This window comes from Aquarana catesbeiana, linkage group LG13 (genome assembly GCF_042186555.1).
Source record: "Aquarana catesbeiana isolate 2022-GZ linkage group LG13, ASM4218655v1, whole genome shotgun sequence".
Taxonomy (NCBI): Eukaryota; Metazoa; Chordata; class Amphibia; order Anura; family Ranidae; genus Aquarana; species Aquarana catesbeiana.
In genome coordinates, this window is record NC_133336.1 from 210,949,752 (window position 1) to 210,972,339 (window position 22,588).

The 22,588-nt window shown below is 45.0% G+C and overlaps 1 protein-coding gene across 1 annotated transcript in view; it reads right to left on the minus strand.

The window, feature by feature from the left end:
• The window catches only part of LOC141116662 (NACHT, LRR and PYD domains-containing protein 3-like), a 140,577-nt gene extending 122,325 nt beyond the window's left edge, over window positions 1–18,252 (minus strand). The window contains exons 1-2 of the mRNA XM_073609055.1: window positions 17,754–18,252; window positions 8,636–8,796 (exon numbers count right to left, since the gene is read on the minus strand). Coding sequence (XP_073465156.1) covers window positions 8,636–8,796; window positions 17,754–18,252 — 660 coding nt within the window. The remainder of the gene's footprint in view (window positions 1–8,635; window positions 8,797–17,753) is intronic.
• Window positions 18,253–22,588: the final 4,336 nt, after the last annotated feature.

The window sequence follows — 22,588 nt, forward strand, 5'->3', positions numbered from 1 at the left end:
CTGCATTGGCCAATCCGAATTGGGTACCCACCACTTCTGCAGCACCCGTACTTCCCCCTTTCACTGGCCAACCCGGAATTCAGGTGGAAACAGTTGACTTTACGCCACTGGATTTTTATTCGCTGTTTTTCACCGAAGATCTCTATAGATCTATTGTGGACCAAAGCAATTTATACGCTGGTCAATACATCGCCACTATGCCCCAGTCCACCCTTGCCAGAGATTGGAGACCAATTACGGTCTCCGAATTTAAGATCTTTCTGGGCCTTTCCCTCCTCATGGGGTTGAATAAAAAGAGTGAGTTGCGGTCATATTGGTCCACTGACCCAATTTACCATTCACCCTTGTTCTCTGCTTCCATGGCCAGGGCACGATACGAGCAGATTTTGCGGTTCATGCACTTCAACGACAATGAACTCTGTCGTCCTCGTGGAGACCCTGAATACGATCGGCTCTACAAAATTCGGCCCCTCGTAAACCACTTCAACCAACGTTTTGCAGACTTGTTTACCCCCCATCAAGTTGTCTGCGTTGATGAGTCCCTGGTTAAATTTTCTGGCCGCTTGTCATTCAAACAGTACCTTCCCAGCAAGCGTGCCAGATACGGGGTCAAGATGTATAAGCTCTGTGACAGGGCCACAGGCTATACATGTAGATTTATGGTTTACGAGGGAAAAGATAGTCACGTAGAGCCGACAAACTGCCCTGACTACATAGGAAGCGCTGGCAAGATAGTGTGGGACTTGGTGTCACCCTTATTCGGAAAGGGGTACCACTTGTACGTGGACAATTATTATACGAGCGTGCCACTTTTTAGCCACCTTTTTGATCATCAGATTGGAGCATGTGGCACCGTGCGACCTAATCGCCGGGGCTTTCCCCAGCGGCTTGTAGATTCCCGTCTTAGGCTGGGGGAGAGAGCCTGCTTGAAGTATAATAATTTGCTCGCTATGAAGTGGAGGCATAAGAAGAATGTTTTCGTTCTCACCTCCCTTCATGCAGACACGATGGTCCAAATTCCTACGGCGACTGGTGTTGTGGAGAAACCCCTCTGTGTCCACGAATATAACCTTAATATGGGAGGGGTGGACCTCAACGACCAGTTGTTGGCGCCGTACCTAATTGCCCGTAAGGCCAGACGCTGGTACAAAAAAGTGTCTGTTTATTTATTTCAATTGGCTTTGCTGAATGCTTATGTGCTATACAGAGCTTCAGGACGGACTGGATCCTTCCTTAAATTCCAGGAAGAGATCGTCAGAGCCCTTCTGTATCCAGACGGTGCTCCACCTCACCTTCCCCAACCAAATGCAGTAAGTCGGCTGCATGAGAGGCATTTTCTTTATGCCCTCCCGAGTACCCCTACCCAACGAACCCCCCAAAAAAGATGTCGTGTCTGCAGCAAGCGCGGATTTAGGCGTGACACCCGGTATTGTTGTCCCCTCTGTCCTGGCAATCCTGGTCTTTGCATTGGTGAATGTTTTGAACGCTACCATACACTAGTGGAGTATTAGCGTAGGGTACAGCACTGCACAGACTAGGCACACTTCCACAGGGTCTCCCAAGATGCTGTCGCATTTTGAGAGACCCAAACCTGGTACCAGTTAAAAAAGTTAAAGTTACAAAAAAAAGTGTAAAAAAAACAAAAAAAAGTAAAAAAAAGAAAAAAACACAAAAAAAATATAAAATAAAAAAACCAAAAATAGTTGTTGTTTTATTGTTCTCTCTCTATTCTCTCTCTATTCTCTCTCTATTGTTCTGCATTCTATACTGCAATGTTTTATTGTTATGTTTTTATCATGTTTGCTTTATAGGTATGCAATTTTTTTATACTTTGTTTTTTTTTATTGTTAACCACCTTTGTGTTTTCAGGTACGCCATTCAGCTGCAGAGCGGATTTATTTATCTTGACAGCAACAGCGTTTGCTCCCACGATACATAAAGCCGCGACTCCAGCGCTGTCGGAGGTGATTTCACCACCACAGTTACATACTTCAGCATATATGCCGAAGCGTGGGGGCAGCAGTGGGTGGAGGAGCGATTTGCTCCTGCCTTTTGCGGGAGGATGCCCCCATGCTTCGGCATATATATTTTTTAGGTAGGCACAGGTTGCGTTAAATGTTTTATTTTTTACTATGTTTTTTTTGTATTTTGCTTTGCAGGTATGGTAAGTATTACTGTTATACTGTAATGTTACTTTGTTTTTTTGTTAACCATCATTTGCTTAGCAGGTACGCCATTCAGCTGCAGAGCGGATTTATTTATCTTGACAGCAACAGCGTTTGCTCCCACGATACATAAAGCCGCGACTCCAGCGCTGTCGGAGGTGATTTCACCACCACAGTTACATACTTCAGCATATATGCCGAAGCGTGGGGGCAGCAGTGGGTGGAGGAGCGATTTGCTCCTGCCTTTTGCGGGAGGATGCCCCCATGCTTCGGCATATATATTTTTTAGGTAGGCACAGGTTGCGTTAAATGTTTTATTTTTTACTATGTTTTTTTTGTATTTTGCTTTGCAGGTATGGTAAGTATTACTGTTATACTGTAATGTTACTTTGTTTTTTTGTTAACCATCATTTGCTTAGCAGGTACGCCATTCAGCTGCAGAGCGGATTTATTTATCTTGACAGCAACAGCGTTTGCTCCCACGATACATAAAGCCGCGACTCCAGCGCTGTCGGAGGTGATTTCACCACCACAGTTACATACTTCAGCATATATGCCGAAGCATGGGGGCAGCAGTGGGTGGAGGAGCGATTTGCTCCTGCCTTTTGCGGGAGGATGCCCCCATGCTTCGGCATATATATACGGTGCATGTATGCCCATCATTAGAAGTGGGTGGATGAAGGGAGGTATTCTAATGGTGGGCATACCCACCGATCAATATCTTTTTTTCGTTCAGCCCACAGGCTGCATGAAAAAAAAGTTTACAATGTATGCCCAACAAGGACCAGCAACGTACTGGTATGTTGCTGGACTTTGAGTGGTTATACCAGAATGATGCCTGCAGGTTTAGGTATCATCTTGGTATCATTCTTTTCAGCCAGTGGTCGGCTTTCTTGTAAAAGCAATCCTAGCGGCTAATTAGCCTCTAGACTGCTTTTACAAGCAGTGGGAGGGAATGCCCCCCCCCCCCACACCGTCGTCCATGTTTTTCTCTGGCTCTCCTGTCCCAACAGGGAACTTGAGAATGCAGCCGGTGATTCAGCCAGCTGACCATAGAGCTGATCAGAGACCAGAATGGCTCCAAACATCTCTATGGCCTAAGAAACTGGAAGCTACAAGCATTTCATGACTTAGATTTCGCCGGATGTAAACAGCGCCATTGGGAAATTGGGAAAGCATTTTATGACACCGATCTTGGTGTGGTCAGATGCTTTGAGGGCAGAGGAGAGATCTAGGGTCTAATAGACCCCAATTTTTTCTAAAAAGAGTACCTGTCACTACCTATTGCTATCATGGGGGATATTTACATTCCCTGAGATAACAATAAAAATGATAAAAAAAAAATAAAAATGAAAGGAACAGTTTAAAAATAAGATAAAAAAGCAAAAAAAATAATAAAAAAAAAAAAAAAAAAAAAAAAAGCACCCCTGCGCCCCCCCTGCTCTCGCACAAAGGCGAACGCAAGCGTCGGTCTGGCGTCATATGTAAACAGCAATTGCACCATGCATGTGAGGTATCACCGCGAAGGTCAGATCGAGGGCAGTAATTTTAGCAGTAGACCTCCTCTGTAAATCTAAAGTGGTAACCTGTAAAGGCTTTTAAGGGCTTTTAAAAATGTATTTAGTTTGTCGCCACTGCACGTTTGTGCGCAATTTTAAAGCATGTCATGTTTGGTATCCATGTACTCGGCCTAAGATCATCTTTTTTATTTCATCAAACATTTTGACAAAATAGTGTGTTTTAGTGTATTAAAATTTAAAAAAGTGTGTTTTTTCCCCAAAAAATGCGTTTGAAAAATCGCTGCGCAAATACTGTGTGAAAAGAAAAAATGAAACACCCACCATTTTAATCTGTAGGGCATTTGCTTTAAAAAAATATATAATGTCTGAGGGTTCAAAGTAATTTTTTTGCAAAAAAAAATAATTTTTTCATGTAAACAATAAGTGTCAGAAAGGGCTTTGTCTTCAAGTGGTTAGAAGAGTGGTCGATGTGTGACATAAGCTTCTAAATGTTGTGCATAAAATACCAGGACAGTTCAAAACCCCCCCAAATGACCCCATTTTGGAAAGTAGACACCCCAAGCTATTTGCTGAGAGGCATGTCGAGTCCATTGAATATTTTATATTGTGACACAAGTTGCGGGAAAAAGACAAATTTTTTTTTTTTTTTTTTGCACAAAGTTGTCACTAAATGATATATTGCTCAAACATGCCATGGGAATATGTGAAATTGCACCCCAAAATACATTCTGTTGCTTCTCCTGAGTACGGGGATACCACATGTGTGAGACTTTTTGGGAGCCTAGCCACGTACGGGACCCCGAAAACCAAGCCCCGCCTTCAGGCTTTCTAAGGGCGTAAATTTTTGATTTCACTCTTCACTGCCTATCACAGTTTCGGAGGCCATGGAATGCCCAGATGGCACAACCCCCCCCCAAATGACCCCATTTTGGAAAACAGACACCCAAAGCTATTTGCTGAGAGGTATAGTGAGTATTTTGCAGACCTCACTTTTTGTCACAAAGTTTTGAAAATTGAAAAAAGAAAAAAAAAATACGTTTTTCTTGCCTTTCTTCATTTTCAAAAACAAATGAGAGCTGCAAAATACTCACCATGCCTCTCAGCAAATAGCTTGGGGTGTCTACTTTCCAAAATGGGGTCATTTGGGGGGGTTTTGTGCCATCTTGGCATTTTATGGCCTTCAAAAGTGTGATAGGTAGTGAGGAGTAAAATCAAAAATGTATGCCCTTAGAAATCCTGAAGGCGGTGCTTGGTTTTCGGGGCCCCGTACGCGGCTAGGCTCCCAAAAAGTCCCACACATGTGGTATCCCCGTACTCAGGAGAAGCAGCAGAATATATTTTGGGGTGTAATTCCACATATGCCCATGGCATGTTTGAACAATATATCATTTAGTGACAACTTTGTGCAAAAAAAAATTAAAAAAAAAAAAAATTGTCACTTTCCCGCAACTTGTGTCAAAATATAAAATATTCCATGGACTCAACATGCCTCTCAGCAAATAGCTTGGGGTGTCTACTTTCCAAAATGGGGTCAATTGGGGGGGGTTTGTGCCATCTGGGCATTTTATGGCCTTCAAAAATGTGATAGGTAGTGGGGAGTGAAATTACAACTTTACACCCTTAGAAATCCTGAAGGCGGTGCTGGGTTTTCGGGGCCCCGTACGCAGCTAGGCTCCCAAAAAGTCCCACACATGTGGTATCCCCGTACTCAGGAGAATCAGCAGAATGTATTTTGGGGTGCAATTCCACATATGCCCATGGCCTGTGTGAGCAATATATCATTTAGTGACAACTTTGTGCAAAAAAAAAAAAAAATTCTCACATTCCCGCAACTTGTGTCAAAAAATAAAATATTCCATGGACTCAACATGCCTCTCAGCAAATAGCTTGGGGTGTCTACTTTCCAAAATGGGGTCATTTGGGGGGCTTTTGTGCCATCTTGGCATTTTATGGCCTTCAAAACTGTGATAGGTAGTGAGAAGTGAAATCAAAAATTTATGCCCTTAGAAATCCTGAAGGCGGTGCTTGGTTTTCGGGGCCCCGTACGCGGCTAGGCTCCCAAAAAGTCCCACACATGTGGTATCCCCGTACTCAGGAGAAGCAGCAGAATATATTTTGGGGTGCAATTCCACATATGCCCATGGCATGTTTGAGCAATATATCATTTAGTGACAACTTTGTGCAAAAAAAAAAAAAAAAAAAAAAAAATTGTCACTTTCCAGCAACTTGTGTCAAAATACAAAATATTCCATGGACTCAACATGCCTCTCAGCAAATAGCTTGGGGTGTCTACTTTCCAAAATGGGGTCATTTGGGGGGGTTTTGTGCCATCTTGGCATTTTATGGCCTTCAAAACTCTGATAGGTAGTGAGGAGTGAAATGAAAAATTTATGCCCTTAGAAATCCTAAAGGCGGTGATTGGTTTTCGGGGCCCCGTACGCGGCTAGGCTCCCAAAAAGTCCCACACATGTGGTATCCCCATACTCAGGAGAAGCAGCTAAATGTATTTTGGGGTACAATTCCACATATGCCCATGGCCTGTGTGAGCAATATATCATTTAGTGACAACTTTGTGCAAAAAAAAAAAAAATTGTCACATTCCCACAACTTGTGTCAAAAAATAAAATATTCCATGGACTCAACATACCTCTCAGCAAATAGCTTGGGGTGTCTACTTTCCAAAATGGGGTCATTTGGGGGTGTTTTGTGCCATCTTGGCATTTTATGGCCTTCAAAACTGTGATAGGTAGTGAGGAGTGTAATCAAAAATCTATGCCCTTAGAAATCCTGAAGGCGGTGCTTGGTTTTCGGGGCCCCATACGCGGCTAGGCTCCCAAAAAGTCCCACACATGTGGTATCCCCGTACTCAGGAGAAGCAGCTGAATGTATTTTGGGGTGCAATTCCACATATGCCCATGGCCTGTGTGAGCAATATATCATTTAGTGACAACTTTTTGTAAATTTTTTTTTTTTTTTTTTTTTTTGTCATTATTCAATCACCTGGGACAAAAAAAATAAATATTCAATGGGTTCAACATGCCTCTCAGCAATTTCCTTGGGGTGTCTACTTTCCAAAATGGGGTCATTTGGGGGGGTTTTGTACTGCCCTGCCATTTTAGCACCTCAAGAAATGACATAGGCAGTCATAAACTAAAAGCTGTGTAAATTCCAGAAAATGTACCCTAGTTTGTAGGCGCTATAACTTTTGCGCAAACCAATAAATATACGCTTATTGACTTTTTTTTTACCAAAGACATGTGGCCGAATACATTTTGGCCTAAATGTATGACTAAAATTGAGTTTATTGGATTTTTTTTATAACAAAAAGTAGAAAATATCATTTTTTTTCAAAATTTTCGGTCTTTTTCCGTTTATAGCGCAAAAAATAAAAATGGCAGAGGTGATCAAATACCATCAAAAGAAAGCTCTATTTGTGGGAAGAAAAGGACGCAAATTTCGTTTGGGTACACCATTGCATGACCGCGCAATTAGCAGTTAAAGCGACGCAGTGCCAAATTGTAAAAAGTGCTCTGGTCAGGAAGGGGGTAAATCCTTCCGGGGCTGAAGTGGTTAATAAACTTTTTATGTGTTAATTACCCATTCAGTCATGCATAAAAAGCCCAAGCCCTTTATTCCAATTTTTCTGATCCATTAGTAAGACCTCATCTGGAATATGCAGTTTAGTTTTGGGCTCCAGTTCTCAAAAAGGATATTGGGAACTGGAGAAAGTGCAGAGAAGGGCAACCAAACTGATAAGAGGCATGGAGGAGCTCAGCTATGAGGAAAGATTAGAGGAACTGAATTTATTCTCTCTTGAGAAGAGGAGATTAAGGGGGGATATGATCAACATGTACAAATATATAAGTGGTCCATATCGTGAACTTGGTGTTGAGTTATTCACTTTAAGGTCATCACAGAGGACAAGGGGGCACTCTTTACGTCTAGAGGAAAAAATATTTAATCTCCAAATACGAAAAGGTTTCTTCACAGTAAGAGCTGTGAAAATGTAGAATAGACTCCCTCCAGAGGTGGTTCTGGCCAGCTCAGTAGATTTCTTTAAAAAAGGCCTGGATTCTCAACTGTGGGTGAAGGATTGTGTATATGGGATTGTATTATTATTATTTTTTTTGGTTGAACTAGATGGACTTGTGTCTTTTTTCAACCTGACTATCTATGTAAACATTGTATAAGCCATCTCTAATGACATTTACACTTACATATAAATTAGCCATACAAGGAGCAGGCACACTTTAACAAGCAAGTAATCTCTGATTTCCATTATAATAAGATTCACCTACCTCTCTGATATACAATAAATAACATTTATAACTTTGTGTATAGTTACATTCTGATGGGAGCAGTTGTGTAAATGGTTTTAATAGATTTATGGGATGTAATGAAGTTTTGATATGGTCACTTTTATTGGGAGGACTAAGGCCTCTTTCACACGGACGGTCCGCCTGTCAGTTTTTTAGGCGGACCTGAACTGATGCTCCATAGACCTCTATGGAGTGTCGGATGTTAGCAGTGACATGTCCGCTGACATCCGACCCGCTCCGATCCGAAAAAGTGTGACGGAGGAAAACTCCACTTTTCCATCCGTCTGTGGATTGGATGGGATGAAAACGGACTCTATGGTCCGTTTTCATCCGATCCCCCATAGGGGAGAGCGGCGCTCTGACAGGCCTGTCCCTGCACAGTGTGCATAGACAGAGCTGTCATCTGCCTGCTCAGCGGGGATCGATGGAGCGATCATCTTCTGAGCAAAGCGGAGCCCGTACACGTCCGTGTGAAAGGGCCCTTATATGTTCAGTGTTTTATGATCAGTATGGAGTGATATGGTGTTCAATTATAAAGGACTGGGGTAATCCATCCAACTACAACATGTATTTACTCTGAGTTCCCTTTGCATATTTTGCTGTAGGTAAGTTAGAGATATCTTTTTCTTACCTCTGTGTTTAAGACTTCCTGAGATTTTAGTTTTACCAGGACATCATGAGGATCCATGTTCTCCAGGATGTAGATCAGATCATCTTTATAATACTCATATATCCTCCTCAGTGATGGATCATCATATGCAGACAGCTGGCGGTGGAACTTTTCATTATCATCTAGAAAAAAAACACAAAAAAATACAATTTCTGTTTTATAAATGTTGTGACTTAAGTTCAGCATGGACATTTGTATTCCTGGATCAACCCTCTGCAATTTGGGGAAGGAGCACTGGAGGTTAGAATCCCTATAATAATCAATACAATAATACCCCTGTGATTGGGGATTTATATTTGCGCATACAAGCTAACTTGCTTTAAAGTGGAGTTCCAGGCTTTTTGTCATTTATTAAAAGTCAGCAGCTAAAAAAATTATATCTCCTGACTTTTGATAAACAGACACTCAGCCTGTCCCACGGTCCAGCGATGCGGCCGCACGGAGCTTCGCTCCTCTCCATGGTGCCTCCATTGAAACTGTGGGCACCCGGCCGTGACAGCCTGCGGCTTCACAGTCGGGCCCACACTGCGCATGCGTGAGTCGTACTGTGCTCTCCAGGTGGACAGGCAATCTTCTGGGACCTGTGACATGTCCCAGAAGATTGCCGAGAGGGAGCTGCCACCTAGGAGAGAGGGGGAGTCGCCTAGGTGGCCTGTAGTCAGAAGTAGGAAGTGGGATAGGAAGTCCCACCCAAAACTAGTCACCCACCCCCCAAAAAAATGACATGTCAAATGTGGCATGTAAGGGGGTGAGGAGTGCTTAAAGGGGAAGTTCCACTTTTGGGTGGAACTCCGCTTTAAAGCCTCATTGAGAACAAGCCTAACTATGAATTAATAAGAAAAGGAAAAAAAATGTCTAAAGTAAACCACTTCAGCCCCAGAAGATTTTACCCCCTTCCTGACCAGAGCACTTTTTACAATTTGGCACTGCGTCGCTTTAACTGACAATTACGCAGTTATGCAATATTGTACCCAAACAAAATTTGCATCCTTTTTTTTACACAAATAGATTTCTTTTGATGGTATTTGATCACCTCTGCGTTTTTTTCATTTTTTGCACTATATACAAAAAAGAGCAACAATTTTGAAAAAAAAACTTTTTTTTTACTTTTTGCTATAATAAATATCCCCAAAAATGTTTTTAACCACTTCCCGCCCGCCCTATGGCGGATTGACGTCCGGGAAGTGGTTGTGTTATCCTGACTGGGCGTCATATGACGTCCTTCAGGATAACATGCCGCAGCGCGCCCCCGGGGGCGCACATCACGGCGATCGGTGGAGCGGTGTGTCAGTCTGACACACCGCTACACTGATCTTGGTAAAAAGCCTCCGGCGGAGGCTCTTTACCACGTGATCAGCCGTGTCCAATCACGGCTGATCACGCTGTCAATAGGAAGAGCCGTTGATCGGCTCTTCCTCACTCGCGTCTGACAGACGCAAGTAGAGGAGAGCCGATCGGCGGCTCTCCTGGCAGGGGGGGTCTGCGCTGATTGTTTATCAGCGCAGCCCCCCCGCAGATCACCACACTGGACCACCAGGGATCACCACTAGGACCACCAGGGAAGGGGCAACATGTGAATGGCCAGGTATGTACCCCATGACCATCCACATGTGCCCAGTATGCCAAATCTGTGCCAATCAGTGCCCACAAATGGGCACTGATTGGCACAATTATGTTGCAGTGATGCCCAGCAATGCCACCCTTAGGGGCATCACTGCAAACAAGTAATGCCACCAGTGCCACCCATCAGTGTCCATTCATGCCACCTGTCAGTGCCCATCCATGCCCATTAGTGCCCATCTATCAGTGCCCATCCGTGCCCATCTGTGCCAACTATCAGTGCCACCCATAAGTAACCATCAATGCCACCTACAAGTGCCCATCAATGCCACCCATGAGTGCCCATCAGTGCCGCCTATTAGTGCCCATCCGTGCCACCTATGAGTGCCCATCAGTGCCGCATACCAGTGCCACCTATCAGTGCCCATCAGTGCCACCTATCAGTGCCCATCAGTGCCGCCTATCAGTGCCCATCATCAGTGCCCGTCAGTGCCACTTCATCAGTGCCACCTCATCGGTGCCACCTCATCGGTGCCCATCAGTGCCGCCATATCAGTGCCCGTCAGTGCAGCCATATCAGTGCCCGTCATTGAAGAAAAAAACGTACTTATTTACAAAAAGTTTTAACAGAAACAAAGAAAAACTTGTTTTTTTTCAAAATTTTCGGTCTTTTTTTATTTGTTGCGCAAAAAATAAAAACCGCAAGGGTGATCAAATACCACCAAAAGAAAGCTCTATTTGTGGGAACAAAATGATAAAAAATTTGTTTGGGTACAGTGTAGCATGACCGCGCAATTGTCATTCAAATTGTGACAGCGCTGAAAGCTGAAAATTGGGCTGGGCGGGAAGGTGTCTAAGTGCCTGGTATTGAAGTGGTTAACAACTTTAAGACCAGGCCTATTTTTCAAACTTGTTGTTTACAAGTTAAAATCATTTTTTCTGCTAGAAAATTACTTAGAACCCCAAACATTTATTTTTCCTAACACCCTAGAGAATAAAATGGCGGTCGTTTCAATACTTTTGGTCACGCCATATTTGCACTTTTACACTTTTTTAAATTAAAACTTGATTTGATTGTAGCCGTATTAGTGCAATTGTGACAGAGAAAATTGAGTACTGTCCGTGATACTTTTTTTATTTGCACTAACATACAATTTTTCAGGACAAGCTTTCGGGGTATGTCCCCTTCTTCAAGGTCCAAGCAGTACTTTTTTTTAAATTAAAATATAAGACAACAGTCAAGTTGGCCCAATTTTTTTTGATAATGTGAAAGATAATGTTACGCTGAGTAAATTGATACCAACCATGTCACGCTTTAAAGTTACGCTCGCTCATGGAATGGCGACAAACTTTTACCCTTAAAAATCTCCATGTGTGACATTTAAAATATTCTACAGGTTGCATGTTTTGAGTTACAGAGGAGATCTAGAGCTAGAATTATTGCTCTCACTCTAACAATCGTGGCAATACCTCATATGTGTGGTTTCAACATCGTTTTCATATATGGGCGCTACTCACATATGTGTTCGCTTCTGCGCGCGAGCTCGGCGGGATGGGGCATGTTTAAAAACATTTCTTTTTTTCTTATTTATTTTACCTTTTATTTTTTACTTTTACACTGTTCTTTTTTTTAAAAAAATGTGTCACTTTTATTCCTATTACAAGGAATGTAACCATCCTTTGTAATAGAAAAAAAGCATGACAGGACCTCTTAAATATGAGATCTGGGGTGTCAAAAAGACCTCACATCTCATATTTACACTAAAATGCAAAAAAAATGTAGTTTGAAAAAATAAAAAAATTTGCTTTAAGAGCTATGGGCGGAAGTGATGTATTGACGTCGCTTCCGCCCTGCATTGGTATGGAGATGGGTGGGGACTATTTTTCCCTCACTCATCTCTATACCACACAGGATCCGATTGCTTCCGTTGCTGCCGGCGACTCTGGTAAGTGGCGGAGGGCACTGAAGCATGGTGGGAGTAGTAGGGGGGCCCTCTCCTGCCACAGATAAAAGTGATCTTGTGGCAAATCGGCCACAGAGACCACCCGCTAAAGAAGAGGATACCGGGGTTATGGTAGCTAGCTGCTGCCATTCCAACAATATTCCTCTTCAAAATACTGCCATATAATGACGGCGGGCGGTCCAGAAGTGGTTAAAAATGAATTTCTTCATCAGTTTAGGCCAATATATATTCTACATATTTTTTCGTAGATTGATTGGTTTGCGCAAAAGTTATGGCGTCTACAACTATGGGAAAGATTTATGGCATTTTTATTATTTAGGTTTTTTTACCAGTAATGGCGGTGATCTGTGATTTTTTGTTTTACTGCAACATAGCGGCAGACAGATCAGACACTTTTGACACGTTTTTGGGACCACTGACATTTTACAGCAATCAGTGTTATAAAAATGCACTGATTACTGTGTAAATGTCACTGGCAGGGAAGGGGTTAACTAGGGCCAATTAAGGGGTTAACTGTGTTCCCTAGTTAGTGTTTAAAACTGTGGGGGGAGGGGACTGACTTGGGGAGGAGACATATCACTGTTCCTACTTAGTAGGAACAAAAAATATGTCTCCTCTCCCTGACAGAACAGAGATTTGTTTGTTTACACACACAAATCCTGGTGCTGGCGCTCGTGCCCACGAACTCGGGAAGCCAGTGGAGATTGTGCCCACCGGCCACGTGCATCGGGTCCCCCTGGTGGCTCTTAAATGGGAACAATGTATCCATACGAGATTTAGCCCAGCAGAGAAATTCTGCTGACGTATATCGGCGTGAGCCACATGGCAAGTGGTTAAACTAAAAAACACAGTTCTGGCTGCAATATTCAAACTATATCCAGAAATCCCTGCAATATTTCCCTTTGACCACTAGATGATGTTACTCTTCCAGTGTTTATCCGCTTGTCGACCAGCCGCCGCAGTTATACGGCGGCAGGTTGGCACAGCTGCGCAAATCGCCTTAAATATTCAACAGTTCTTTAAGATGCTATAGTGTGTCCCTGAAGCCGATGTGTGTGCCGGGCACCCATCAGGGCATCTGCGATCGCTCCTGACAGAATGAGAACATGTGTGTTTAAACACACAAATCCCAGTTCTGTCAGGGGAGTAGAGACAGATCGTGTGTTCCTACTAAGTAGGAACACACGATCTGTCTCCTCCCCAGTCAGTCCTATCCCCTCACAGTTAGAACACGCCTAGGGAACACACATTTAACCCCTTGATTGCCCCTAGTGTTAACCCCTTCCCTGCCAGTGACATTTATACAGTAATCAGTGGCTATTTTTAGCTCTGATCCGATCTGTTCGCCGCAATGTTGCAGTCCCGATAAAAATCGCAGATCATCGCCATTACTAGTAAAAAAAAAATAATAAAATTGACATAAATCTATCCCCTATTTTGTAGACACTATAACTTTTACACAAACCAATCAATATACGCTTATTGCAATATGTAGAAGAATACATATTGGCCTAAACTGATGAAGACATTTTTTTTTTTTTTTTAATTTTGGGATATTTATTATAGCAAAAAGTACAAACTACTGTGTTTTTTTCAAAATTGTCGCTCTTTTTTTGTTTATAGTGTAAAAAGTAAAAACCGCAGAGGTGATCAAATACCACCAAAAGAAAGCTCTATTTGTTTGGGTACAACGTCGCACGACCATTTAATTGTCAGTTAAAGAGACGCAGTGCCGTATTGCAAAAAATGGCCTGGTCATTAAGGGTGCAAATCCTTCCGGGTCTGAAGTGGTTAAGATGCCTAATGTCATTCATCCAAAGACCCGCCCCCTGGGGAGTGACATAGGACTCCTTTTTATGAGAATGCTGCAGGGAGCTCTCTCCTTAATTCAGAACCTGTCCACCACTGAGGACAGAAGAGGACCAGGACTGGACCATAGGCCCCGGGAAAAAGTATATATAAATTATTTTAAGAATAAAAGTGATATCCAAGGGGCATGCAGAGTAAGTTGGGGGCGTTTGAATTAGGCTTTACGTTTTATTACTGGATATAAGGAAATGTTTTAATAACTATGCATTCTACGGTTAAGGCCGGGATCACATACATGCAGGTGTGGTTTTCAGTCTTGAGTATGCCTAAATTTGCACCTAAACCATACCCAAGAATGCACAGGACCCCTTTTTAAAACCGCACCATGGCCGCCCCGCCCATGTGTGAACTGTCTTCATTGAAAGCCAGTCACATTCCTGTTTCTAAATGTGCTGCTGTGTGGAGGAGAGGGAAGCGAGCAGGACAGCAGGTGATGCAACACAGGAGGAAGCCCAAGGGAAGTCAGCATTGCACAGAGTAATTAGGGTGTGCACACCCCCCTGCGCATGCATATGGAGTATGGATTTACTTTTTTTTTAACCAAAACAAGTTTATTTGTAAGTAAAAAAAAATATAGAGGCACAGTACATGTCATGCAGTACAATAGAAGGATGCCAATTAAACAAATGCAAGTGAGTTGTCTTTGGTATCTATTGCGAATTGAAATATGTCTTTGCGTCATTGACCAATCATATTTGTCAGGTTGTGTTGCAACACCCTGCACTGGAGACTCACATAAACATTTAACAGTTTACAGTATTTTGCCATTCTCACAGGTGATTTGGGGTAGTTTTCTTCTCCCAATATTTGTTCGTGAGTACAGGCCTACTCAGTACATGTGTCTGGGGTGTCAAGCCACCTATCCCAGACCTTGTTATATTTCGTGGGACAGCCCCGGTGCCGGTAGATGACTCTCTTACATGGCAGATTTCAATTTATTTCCCCAACTCAGGCCTGAAACATAGGGGGGGTAGTTTGCATCCAGTGGCGGGCCACTAGCTTCCGTGCGCTAAAAAGGGTTTCGTACAGGAAGGTGGCTAAAAAATAATCGATAGAAATGTCTAGAAGTAGGCCCAGTAAACAGGACTTTGGGTCCAGCTGTAGGGGCGAACCCATGTGGTCATGCAGAAATTTTATAATTTGTGCCCAGTAGGTTTGGATCACTGGGCAGGACCATATTAGGTGGAAGAATGTAAGGGGTGGCCAGCCCATCTTGGACACAGTGGGCTGTAGTTTGGATGGTATTTGGCAATTATCCCCGGGGTGAGGTAAGACTTTTGTATAATGTATAATTGGGTCAAGCGCTCGGATAGCCTGGGGGAAGACTTCTTAGTGTTTTCCAATATCTCGTCCCAGTCTGACTCTTCTATGGGGCCTATATCCCCCTCCCATCTGGTTCTAGCCGTATGAAAAATTTGTGATACTGAACAAATTCTCAAGATATTATATATAGTGGATATCAGTTTGGAGGAGTCTGCACCTATGATCACATCTACCAGGGATAGAGTTTGTGGGTTTGGGAAGCCATCTGTAAATTGGGTTTGGAGGGCGTGTCTTATCTGTAGATATCGGAATAGCATATGGGGGGCAGCTCAAACTCATCCTTCAGTGATTGGAAATTTTGTGCTCCGAGGGGGATGATTACTTGATGTAGGTATAGTATCCCCTTAGAGGCCCAGTTGTCAACGTCCGGGATTAAAGTGTTCCCATAGTTGGGGATTATGCCACAAGGGTGTGTGTGAGTGGAAAAAGTCTGCGTCTGTTATTTTGAGCACAATCTCCCATACACGTCTGTGATGGGATAGTAGGAGGTTACGACTGTTGGTACCCCCTCTACCTCCCTTGCCTCTTAATATTACCTGTATGGGGGAGTGTGTGCTGCGGCCTGGCTTCTCACAGGTTAGGGTTTGGTATCTAGGTTCATCTGTTTTATGAAGGTGATAGAAATGGGAGAGTTGGGCCGCTATATAGTATGAGTGGAAATCTGGGGGGCTGCTCCTCCTGAGGAGGTTGGGTTTTTGAGAGTGCTCCATGCTAATTTATGTCTACTGGCTCCCCAAATGAAAGTGTTGAGAATACTGTTGAGCGTTTTGAAGATTTTTAGGGGGATTAGAACTGGAGAGTGCCAGAACATGTAGAGGAACTTTGGCAACAGGTTCATTTTGGTAAGGTTTGTCACGTACCTGAAGGGAGACTGAAATGACAAGGTCGGCCTCTCTTGTATCTCCAGTCTAGGTCCTGCTGAGAGTGAAACAGAAGGAGCCAAGGAACAGGAGGCACACAAGTGCCTGCAGATGGAGACCTGGAAACCTGCAGCAAGAAGTCGCAGCTGGTCGCAGGACTGTGGTTGCAGAGCAGGTAGTTGCAGCTGGTTGCAGGACTGTGGTTGCAGAGCAGGTAGTTGCAGCTGGTCGCAGGACTGTAGTTGCAGACACTCGCGTAGTTGTGCTGGGCCCAGCTGGGCACCAGGGCAAGGTCACAGGGAAATCCGGGTATATCAACAGGTGGGCAGCCAGGATCAAGAACCAGAGATCAGGTATAGCAGAGTTCAGAGCTGGGTCAACAGGAGCCTAGGTCAGCAACGGGAATCAGGCAGAACACAGGTTTCAGAACAACAGGAACACAGCTGAAGACCAGTCAGCAACGTTCAGTTGCTGGGGCCTCCTTTAAATAGACCAACTGGCGCTAAGGCGCATGTACTCCGGGCGCCTCGCACATGCATGTGCACGAGCGCGCACGGGCATCTGTGGTCTCCCATGCATGCACGCATGCACACCAGCGCGCGCCAGTCGATTTCTACTGGTTTCCTTACAAAGTTGATCCTCCCGGTCACCCCCAATGGGAGTCTTGCCCAAGATTGAGTACGAGTTTTCAGGAATGTGAAAAGGGGTTCTATGTCATTATTAATATATTCTTGGGGCTCTTTAGTAATCCTTACCCCTAAGTCTTGAAAAAAGGACACCTTGTTCAATGGGAGGGAAGCAGAACAATAGTTGGTGGAAACAGGTCTAAGGGTAGAAATTGTGACTTAGACCAATTTATGTTCAGCCCTGTATGTTTTCCGAATTCCTCGATGGTCTGGGGGTAGTCTGTAGAGACGGCCAATGTGTCCTCCAAGTAGAGGAGCATGTCATCTGCGTAAACGCTCACCGTTTCCACGAGAGGGCCCAGCCGAAGACCATGGATATTCAAATTGTTCTTAGTGAACTGGCCAATGGGTTTTGCAGCTAGGGCGTATAGCAGTGGGGACAGCGGGCATCCCTGTTAGGATGCCCACTCCACAGAGTCAAATGCCTTAGCGGCATTTAACGCTATCACTGCTCTGGTATCTACTGTCTCCTGGCAAGCTTGGAGATTCATGTGGAGGTGACGAATATTCATGGCTGTGTTTTTCCCAGGCATGAATCCAGTTTGGTCAGGGTGGATAAGTGATAGAATAATTTGATTAAGATGAATGGCTAGTACTTTCGCCAATATTTTAATGTCCACCTGCAGTAATGAGATTGGGCGGTAGGAATCAGGGTATTGAGGATTTTTGCCTGGTTTGGGGAGCATGATGATCACCGCTTGACAAAGAGATTCGGATAGGGTTTCAGATTCAAATATATGGTTGTATAACTTCATAAGTTCAGGGATCAATACCTCAGAATAAGTTGCATAGAAATCTAATGGCAGGCCGTCCTGACCTGGGGCTTTGGCGGGTGCCAGGGATGCTATTGCCAGAGCAATCTCATCCTTGGTGAGGAGGGCCTCAAGGTCAGTTACCTGGGTTTCAGACAGCCGGTGGAATGGTATATTCTGCAGGAAGGCCTGGGTCTCCTGTACAGTGACGGTTACTTGGGAGGAGTATAAATTGGCATGATATGAGCGGAATGCTGCGGCTACCGATGATGGGTCAGTTATAGGTGTGTCCTGTGCATCCATCAAGGATACCACCACTGGTGGCCTAGAATCCTGATGGGCCAAGTAAGCCAAAAGCTTTCCCGCCCGCTCACCCTGTTCGAATACTCGCTGTCTTGAGAAGAGCTTCTGCTTGGCCTTTTCATAATGTAATTGATCAACTATGCGGGTTTGGAATTTAAGCGCCGAGACATTGTTGGGTGTGGGATCTGACATGAATACGTCTGTTGCTGACACCAGCCTCTCTGAGGCCTGTTGTAGCACTAGTTTGGAGGAAGCCTTCATTCTGTTTATGCGTCTGGAGAGGGTGGAGCGGACATGTAGTTTGAAAGCTTCCCATACTAGGCCTATGGACCCCGTGTCCCGGTTTGTGTGGAAATAAAACTGCCACTCCTTCTGTATGTCATCCTGATCGGTCAGGGCAGACAGCCAAAATGGGTGGAGGCACCAAGATCAGGTTCTAGCTGGAGGAGCCAGGCGTATAGATGCCCAACATGGAGCGTGATCAGACAAGGATTTATTATGATAGCCTGAGTCCTCAAGCAGGGGAGCAAAACATCAGAGACCATAATGAAGTTTATTCGGGACATAGTGGAGTGTCTCACTGAAAAACATGAAAAGGCCTGAGTGTCTGGGTGTTTAAAGTGCCATTTGTCTGTCAATGAAAATTTTGTAAGTGTGCGGCTCAGTCGAGTAGTGGTGGGTGGCTGGAAAGTCTGGCTCGATTGTAATCTGTCCTTGGTTTGGGTTTAGGACCATGTTAAAGTCCCCAAGCCAAATGGCGGGGATTGTGGGGTGTTGGGCCATGTACAAGAACCCCTCATTAACCACCTTGGAATTGTAAGGCGGAGGAATGTAGTAGGCCAGAATAAGATATTGCTTGCCATATAAAGTACAGTGCAGAACCTGCCCTGGGGATCCTTTTGTACCGAAATGATTCGAAATTGGGTTGTTTTAGCTATTAAAATGGATACACCAGGGCGTGGCTTGGATGGCTTCCCGAGCGGACGTGTTTCACTGAGGCTCCCGCTCCGGCCTGCCTGCATAGAGCTGGAACCTGCACCTCACCGCCACTAAACATGGGCAAACCGCGCAAAAATAAGGAAACGGACCCCAGAGGACATACCACCCGTTCTTCCTCGGTCCCCCCGCCACTCATCACTGAGTATTTCAGGCAAGGAGCTACGGCCGGGCACCACGAGGCCAAGATGGCGCCGACGCCACATGCAGCAATCTCACCATCCTCTTCTCTGCAAGCCTCTGCGGACCGCAGAAGCAACAGGTACGGATCCGAAGGTGACCTACCCACTACCCACTCTCCGATCCCCCCTGCTGAACTTTCGGTCGCCCCCCCCCCCCCCTCCGGAGGCCATATACTGGGCAGTCTATCGCAGACTTTCCCCCCATGCCTCATAGGGCCTGCGCCCTCTATATCATCCGGCCAGCCATCCCCCTCTTGGGACTCATATGCTCCAGAATGGGACCCCCGCTCCCTGCCACAACGCTCCCAGCCGCACAGGGACAGAGCCCCCTCTCTCTCCCCTCTCCAGAGGGACACAGTCCAGGCTCCGGCACCATCCCAGGCCCTAAAGCCACCAGGATCACAGGGGGCTTATTCACATACGGGGAGCCCACAAGGCCCATCGCTAACCAAGCACTCCAGCATTACTTCCCCTTCACTACCACCTCAGAGGGGACCCCCACGCCAGCTTCCTACTCTGCAGTAGTGCAGGGCTCTCATGCCCACATTACACCAGACTTTGACCCTGACCCTGAAACATGTACATCTTGGCGAGATTACGTCCGCTGCATGCCCACAAAACAGGACTTCCGAATGCTAATTCAGGAAGTGCGGGACACATGTAGAACAGAGATTAATATGCTTTGCACTGATCTTCATCAACTGTCCACTAAAGTCGCATCCTTAGAGGAAGAAACAAATGACACAAAAATTGAACTCTCACAAATACATGACCGCTTAACTTCACAAGCTACCACCCTTAGAGACTTCCAACGCCACCTTGAGGACCTCGACAACAGAGGTAGACGTAATATTAGGGTCAGAGGTCTACCGGAGGCAACACAAGAAGAAGACCTGAATGTGACTCTGCAAGCCATTTTCAATAGCATTCTAGGTCGCCCAGAACATCAGCGGGTTAAACTGGACCGTGCACACCGAGCTCTGCGTCCCTGTGGGCCAGGATCTCGTCCACGAGACGTGATCTGTAGAGTCCACAACTACACCCTCAAAGAGGACATTATGAGAAAGGCGCGAAACATGCATGCTATTGATTTTGACAGGGCCTCCCTGCAACTTTTTCCAGACCTCTCATGGATCACCCTCCAACAGAGAAGATCTTTGCAACCACTCCTCACCCTGCTAAGAGAACATGACTTTCGCTATCATTGGGGTTTTCCCTTCAGCCTCACGGCAAAAAAAGATGGAAAGTCCACAACCCTCCGTTACCCGGAGGATCTTCAATTTTTCTGCAGAGAACTGGATATACCGGTACCACCTACCCCTGGATGGGAACCGTTGCCACTACCCCCATCTCGCCCAGACCCTTGGATCCAAGTCGCAGGCCGGAAACGCACAAGACCACGATTTGCGGGTCCTTCTCCTCCACCTCGTCAGCGATGAACTGCTGCTCATCTGAACTCCCCTCTCACCCAGTTGTATCACCTCAGTTTCGCATGGTTTGTCTCTTCCTATTTTTCTACCAGAGAACCCGGAGACGTATCCTGCTCATCCTACTCATGTATAGTATGGACTTACTCAGCAAACAGATTCTCTTTTGCGTTAGCAATAATGTTTGATTGTGATCATAAGGTTTAGATAGGACTTACATAACTAGTCGGTTTGTGCCATCTCCCCCCCCCCATGCTCCTCCTCTTTCTCACACACCCTCTTCTTCTCTACCCTCTCCCTCCTCTCCCCTTTCTCTCCCATCCTTCTCCTCTCCCCCCCCCTCCCCCTCTCCATCTCCCTTCTCCTACATCTATCTACACCCGCTCCCCTACTCTCACTCTCTCCCTTCTTTCTTATGCCGCGTACACACGGTCGGACTTTTCAGCTACAAAAGTCCAACGGACGCTGACGGACTAAAGCTGGCTGGTAATCCGATCGTGTGTGGGCTTCTTCGGACTTTCAACGTACTTTTTTAGCCTCAAATCCGACGTACTTTAGATTTGAAACATGCTTCAAATCTTTACGTCGTAACTACGACGGACCCCGAAGTCCGCTCGTCTGTATGCTAGTCCTACGGACAAAAAAACGACGCATGCTCATAAGCAAAAACTCAACGGAAGCACTCGGTCTAGTAAAACTAGTGTTCGTATTGTAGGTAGCACATTCATCACGCTGCAAAATCTGTGATCGTTGAATGCAGCGCATTTTATTTCTTCTTTACGAATGCTCTAAAGAACGAAGGTGTTTTGCTGTTCATAATCAGAGTTCTCCCAAACTGATTTCTGAATTCTTTTTCTCTTTGATCTCATGAATGATATAGTATGCTTTTTATAAACAATGTTTCCATACTAATAATACTTTTTCCCTTATTTTTTTTTTTTTTTTTAGGTTTGTAAAGTTACCACAAAGAACCCATTATTCTTTTTTTTTTTTTCTAGTGATTATTTTTTAGTTTTTAGATAAAGTTAACCCAAAGCACCGTTTTTGGTTATGTAGATTTTTTTATTTTCAAGACTTACCACTTGAACATTATTAACATTAGTAATGTATTTTTGGTGTGTTTTTTTAAAACTCAATGAGATTGTTGTCCCTTGTTAATTTAACATTGTGTGTAAAATCAATGATTTAAAAGAAAACACATAAAGTCTTTTGCTAAACTCAAAAAAGATCCATTTATTCATGGTCAAAATAAAATAAAGAGGAAGTCAACGCTGGAAAAAGTCGGTGTACAAGAAAATTGGGATCTTGAGGAGTCCATATAAGAGGGAGCACAATCTGGTCCAAGAATCCCAGAGATCAACAGCACCAGCAGATGATCTAGATGTCCCCAGACTGTGGTCCTACAACAGCCTGCGTCTTCTGTCAGACCAGACTGAACCCAGGTCATCACTTTCTTCTCTTCCCTGCAGCCTTTCCTCCACGCTGCCCTGCAGCCTTCCCTGCAGCCTTCCCTGTAGCCTTCTTTTGAGGCTGTGGCTCTGGTGTTTCAGTTGTGGCAGGAGGAGGAGGAGGAGGAGGAGGAGGGGGGGGGCTGCCTCATGTAGTTGGGTGTTTTTTGTTAGCGTGCCCTGCAGCCCCTTATGGATTGTTTCCCCAAATAGGCGCTCACAAATGAGGCGCTGCTCCCAATCCATCTGAAGAAGCCTGCTGGCTAAGTAGCAGCCATAGGCTTCTTCCGCTTCGGGGGGGCTCGTTAAAAAACGGGTGGCCTGTTGCATGAGGCGCAGGGACGCGTCCTGTGTGACCATCCCCTTCCTGGCCCTTTTTTTGGGAAGGTGGAGGGGAGGCACTTGGGATTGGGTGAGGCTCCTACTGGGCCCAGCCACCTCACTTGGCCCAGCCACCTCACTTGGCCCAGCCACCTCACTGGGAGCAGCCACCTCCTGCCTGACACTGGGCCCAGCCTCCTCCAGGATGATGGTGAATCCGGCC